Source organism: Alosa alosa, chromosome 14 (assembly GCF_017589495.1).
Source record: "Alosa alosa isolate M-15738 ecotype Scorff River chromosome 14, AALO_Geno_1.1, whole genome shotgun sequence".
Taxonomy (NCBI): Eukaryota; Metazoa; Chordata; class Actinopteri; order Clupeiformes; family Clupeidae; genus Alosa; species Alosa alosa.
In genome coordinates, this window is record NC_063202.1 from 9819214 (window position 1) to 9825505 (window position 6292).

The following is a 6292-nucleotide window of genomic DNA, read 5'->3' on the forward strand; positions in this document are numbered from 1 at the left end:
TTAAAGAAGGCCAGGGAAAATGTTTACATTTTGCAGTATAAACATCCTGCCCATGTTCCTGTCTATCTTAAAAAGAAATCAGCATCGCGGTTTTTGAATGGGTACAGCTTTTCCTTTTCAACAAACTTTTTGAAAAGAATAGAATTTTACATTTATTCCTGATTTTTTTTAAATCGGCCCAACTATAAAAGGTTTCAGATATTCCAAAATGCTAGGCGACACCCACTACTTAATGTTTGGGCAACACATGCAAAACACTAATATTTTTGGTGTAAAAAAGAAACAAGTATTGCTCATGAAAGCCTACTATAAATTGGAATTACTAACCTAGGTTTATGAGCACACAGATAAAAACTACAGCAATCGTGTAGTCTAATCTGGAACTACCAAACATATTGCAGGTGTATACATATCAGTAGTATTACTATGTACATACATTGAATACATTCAAATGTAAAAAATGAGTTGTCTTTGTATAATAAAATATTCTTTACTTGGCGAAGCACTGGACGATACAGGTTAGAAATAAAAAAAAAACAATCATACGGAGAGTTGAGGCGGGCAGATGTTCCGGGAGCCCACCCCAGCGGAGTGGGAGGGGACTGGGCGGGCCTCTGGGCTCCTCTGACGCTCGGATGGTGAAGAGCTTTGGAAGGCACTGATGGCAACAGATAAGTAAAAGGCGATCTCCTAAGGAAAGACGAGAAGAGTGCGACAGAACTTGAAAGAAGTTCCCTCCTGTCCCTTGCTTTTTGAGGACGCTACTACCAGAGGAATTCGGGACACCAGTTGCGGGGTACACGTAATTACGCACGAGATAAAACCATTTTGTCCACGCATTACGGCTATAACTTCACAAGCTGTCGACTATTTTGTTTCTATTCGCTAAAAAGGTCAGTACAATAGTTTGAAAAGACTACCCATTAAGTAATTGTTATTAGCTTTAACGTGGAGATTTTGACTAAAGATTGAATTCCTAAAAACCAAATGACGGCCGAGGTCCAGCAGCCCTCAGTGCAGACTCCTGCCCAAAGCAGTCCGATGTCTGCTCCGGAAAAGCCGCACAGTCAGACGTCAGTGATGGAGACGGCCTCCTCTACGACCAAAACCAAGAAGACAAACGCTGGTATTCGTCGCCCTGAGAAGCCGCCGTATTCTTACATAGCCCTGATCGTCATGGCCATCCAGAGTTCCCCTACAAAACGTCTGACTTTGAGTGAGATTTACCAGTTTCTTCAGAGCCGCTTTCCTTTTTTCAGGGGCTCTTATCAAGGATGGAAGAACTCCGTGCGTCACAACTTGTCCCTGAACGAGTGCTTTATTAAATTGCCAAAGGGTCTTGGTCGACCAGGGAAGGGCCATTACTGGACTATCGATCCGGCCAGTGAGTTCATGTTCGAGGAGGGATCTTTCCGCAGAAGACCAAGGGGTTTCAGGCGTAAGTGTCAAGCGTTGAAGCCGTCAATGTATAGCATGATGAACGGACTTGGATTCAACCATCTACCAGAGTCGTATAACTTCCAGGGGAGCGGGGGAGGACTGTCCTGTCCTCCAAACAGTTTATCTTTAGAGAGTGGAATTGGAATGATGAATGGACATTTGGCGGGCAACATGGAGGGAATAGGGTTGGCAGGGCATTCGATGTCACATTTGTCGGCCAACGGTGGACATTCCTACATGGGAAGTTGCACAGGGTCCACCGGGAACGAGTACCCACACCACGACAATTCTGCCTCTCCCCTGCTGACCAGTGGAGGAGTCATGGAGCCTCATCCGGTCTACTCAAGCACACCATCCGCATGGGCTCCTGCGCCCTCGTCCTCGCTGAATAACGGGGCCTCTTACATCAAGCAGCAGCCACTGTCTCCATGCAACCCCGGAGCGAATCCACTGCAGCCAAGCTTGCCAACGCATTCTCTTGACCAGTCATATCTGCACCAGAACGGACACAGCACAACCGACTTACAAGGTAATGTCACTTAATCAGGTCACACAGCTTTTCCTGTATATCATATTTAAACCAAACGAGTCTTAAACCAAACGAGTTGTTAAATTAATCCGTATTAAATTGCAGACACTGTCACAAATATATCTGGCTAAATCAGTCTAATTTCGATCAATGCCTGCTCAACTAAAATAATCATAGTCATGTTTAGTCCATGATAAATTGAGTATACGTTTTGAAAGTAATCAGAGCGCGTTTTGTCTCTTTGGGGCTGTGTTTTATACGAGGGTAGTCTATCACTAATGATGAAGGCCCTCCACAATATAAGGCTATACTGGGTCATATAAACCGGCGTATAACCATGTTGAGGGCGAATGGACAAAACTTTAAACCTGACTTTGGTCTCTAAATACATTTTTGAAGGGGTCATCGAAGACAGGCCGAGGGCATCTCAGTAGGGACACGTGATTAGGACGGTGCCAATCCAGAGTCTATGATAACATGCGCGAGCAGGGCTGATTGCCCCGCGGTATACAGTCCTCAGGGACTCGCGTGCAAGTCGACTGTCAATTACAGACTCTACCACCCTCAAACCCACTTTCCAGGCCTTTTAGCCCTCCTCCCTGCAAAGACACAGATGACAACCGAGAGTGCTTGCTAGACGTTGATAAAATAAATACTTTTAAAGGGCCTTTGTAATGTAAGCACTTGCGTAATTATTTAACTAGTGGAAATTGGCTTTTTTTGCTAACAGACATTACATTATTATTATTATTTATTATTATTATTATTATTATTATTATTATTATCGTCATTATTATTATTATTACTATTATTATTATTATTGACTAGAATGGTGATGCTTTTGGTTGACTGTAACTGTGCTCTTAGTATTAGGCTTATACCTAACTAGGAATATGAGAGCAGTTTGATTTGGGTTAGAAATGTAGGAATCGTGCTATGACTTCCAAGATTATGGTAGGACACATTTCTTATTTATATCCAGGCGTGCATAATACGTATTGGATATAAACTCAGGGCGTAAGGGCGGCATGTTCTTCATTTTTATTTTTCAGGCTTTAAAACGTTGTTTCTACTTTTCTAAATCAGGCCTTCTGAGTCCTTGCAGTTACACATGAGAGCCATATTTTGGCCCAAAGGTTTATGACGGCGTGTAAAATACACCAATTTTCCTCCTTGTCTTACAGGTATCCCTCGGTATCATTCCCAGTCTCCAAGCATGTGCGACAGGAAGGAATTCGTCTTCTCCTTCAATGCGATGACGTCGTCAACGATGCATTCACCGAGCAGCGGGTCTTATTATCACCATGCACAACAAGTCGCATATCAGGACATCAAGCCGTGCGTGATGTGAAGGCAGTATCTTGAATTAAAAGACAAGACTGACAAAGAGCCACTAAACCTAGTATGCAGCTGTAGGGGAGCAAGGGAAACGCTCAGTCGCAGCCCCATAACAACGTGGCCTAGAGCAGATGGCTTTTCATGACTGCGAAGATTACCAAGAAGCAAACTCCAGTCACTGATTTCAGTGAGCAGTGGATCCAGTCGCAGAACCACGACTTCAGTGACCGTTATTGCGGTGGGAAATTACCAGAAAGGTGCATTGACTTGATTTCAATTTCCCGAGTTGCCAGCGTACCACTACCAAAGGTAACGCCGCAAACAACCTCCATAATTCCAGTGCATCTCAACCCCTGCAGCCGCTCGGTACTATAATTCTGCTGGCGGATAACTACCACTTGACAATTTGTATTTTTCTTCAAACTCATTTGTATTTTTAGACAAAAATGATTCTCTATTATACTTTACACTCGGGTTTTTAATTGCAACACTATTTTATGACTTCATCTATTTTTAATCAGAAATGAAACTGAGGGGAAATGAAGGCACTTTTAAATACCAAAGCGCAACTCATTTTATTTATTCTGTGCATATTTTAATTGTAAAAAATATCGCCACATATTGAATGCTTTATTGGCAATATTTGCCCAGAGAATTTTTTACTGAGGTTCAACAGATAATGGAGAATAAATGTAAGCACTGTTAGTTATTACTTGTCTTTATTTTGGTGTATATATACATACTGACACCCGTCTTACTTTTCCCAGCACTATAAATTGTACATGATGTAATATCGTTGAGTGGACTTTTTGTCTACTTTCATTGCTTTAGATTAGGCTAGTATGTATTTTAACTACTCACGATTTGTATAGAATTAAACGTATTGGCATGAAGTTTGTTCAACTTTTGAAAACGTCTATAAAATTGTTTTCCCTTTCAAATGAAGTGTCATGGTTTTTCAATTATGGATTTATTTCACATTATGCAACCTTACTAGGCAACCCATTATTTCTTAAAATCCAAGCGTAGAAAAAGTGACTGGTTTTGACAACCATGTAATTCTTCTATAGGTAGGCAACACTTGATGAATACCAAAACTCCAGCGTACGCAACCAAACCGATTGCAAGCATTCTTTCTCCTGGTTTTGACATTTTGCTAAAAGGTTTCAGTGGTTCTTTGTAAGAATGGCTATGACCAAAAATGAGAATAAGCACCCTCTCAAATAGTAACACCGTACCAAAGACCTCTGCAAGCTTATCATTTTGCAAAATGTATTGGTTTTTGGTTAATTTGATTGTCAAGATGGAAAACCTGTGTTAAACATGTGTAAAAACGGGTTGTTATATGACCCCAAAATAGGCCTATTTTGCATAGTAGGCTATTTCATCTCGCATGATAGACTGACGACCACCAGAACTTATGACCATCATTCCCAGTCATACCTAATCCCACATAGGTCAAAACAGACATAGAATATTTTTGCGATGAATAGACAACCTTGTTCCGTAGGGGGAATAGGCCTTGCGCCTTTTATTTCAATTAAAGTCACATGTGACCTGCAAGTAGTGGTTTTACTCCCTATGTACAGATTTGACTAGATTTGGGTGCATTTATAAACATGTGTGCTCTGCCTTGTGTTGGAAATAACTTTAGGCTAGAGAAACTCGTGTGCGTAACAGCAAGTATGAATGGCGGCATTTAAGCTGAAGTTTGAGCAAGAGCCGTTTTTTAATGTCAGAATAGCCTTGGTTATGATAAAAAAAAAAAACACATCTAAGAAATCAATACACGTGGTCATGAAATTCATATTTGCTCAACCATGTAGATCTCAAACGAACATGCCCAATAGGTTAATTTGAGAATATTCAATTCGGGCAAAGGCCTTGTGGTGTAGCATTAGCGGCACCTATTGGCAAGATGTCGCTGGTTGGTGTAGGCCCTTCTACCTTCTAAGTATCTAAAATTTCAAAAGTAAGATCTGCAGAACATCTAAAATTCAAAATGCCGTGTTTGACTAAGTCGCTGCAGACGCGGAGTGGGCCGACGCAGCCTGGCTGAGAATAGTCACAAAGTGTCGTTTGTAGCCTATGTTTTTTGTGAGTCTTCTTATGTAACGCAGAACTGCAATTTCATTAGATGTTTTACACTCATATTTTAACAGACCGGGTTAAGCCAGTACACTCTAGTTAGCCTTTTTGGTTTATGATCCCGACTTTTGTTTATGCTATCCGGCCTACTTTAAACTTCGCTCCTTGTTTTTTTAACTGTTCAATTACGGACTAACAATGTCAATAAAGTTGAATTTATTGTGAATGTGCCTGATTAAGTAGGCCTAATATAAATAATTTATCTCTGCTAGATATCCCTGTCTAAATGTCTAGAGTTTAAAATGGTTTCCCAAATATTTCCACAGTGCTTGATTCAATTATCCCCACCAGTTTCATCTAGATATAAGAGGAACCAAATTACTGAACTACAAAAGGATCATAAAAATATTGCAAATCTGTCTCCATCAAATAAAACAAATGCTAAAATATTGATGATCACAGATCCGGTTTATCAAGTGGTGGGCTCCTAAAAGAAGATGCAGTCATGAAATGTTTCATTTGTTATGATCCTATTCTCATTCAGTAGAATTACAATATTGCTCACCATCTCTATTCACTTATACCTCAGATGGCTCCATGGTTTTAGTTCAATCAAACACACAACTCATCATGTATAGTATTTATCAACAGGTTAAATAGTGATTTTAGACATGTTTCTGATAGACAAACAGTCCTACAGAAATTAGGATTGCTATTAAGTATGCCCCTGCTAGGTTCTCCATATTGGCCCTCTGCTTGTATTCTAGCCTATATTACTGCCTTATCTTGACTAGTGACCAAGCGCTGAACCCAGAGAAATTCTCCTTGTATGAGCAGGGGGGTGCAGCATATCCACATTTCTCTGCGGAGCTGGGACCACACATTAGCCTGCTGATG

General features: G+C 40.7%; 1 protein-coding gene across 1 annotated transcript; it reads left to right on the forward strand.

Moving 5' to 3' along the window:
• The first annotated feature begins 698 nt into the window (after positions 1 to 698).
• foxf1 (forkhead box F1) lies at positions 699 to 4248 on the forward strand. Its single transcript, XM_048263090.1, has 2 exons — positions 699 to 1969; positions 3154 to 4248. Exons 1-2 carry the CDS (start codon positions 988 to 990, stop codon positions 3318 to 3320), a joined length of 1149 nt encoding a protein of 382 aa, XP_048119047.1. The 5' UTR covers positions 699 to 987; the 3' UTR covers positions 3321 to 4248.
• The last annotated feature ends 2044 nt before the right edge of the window (positions 4249 to 6292 follow it).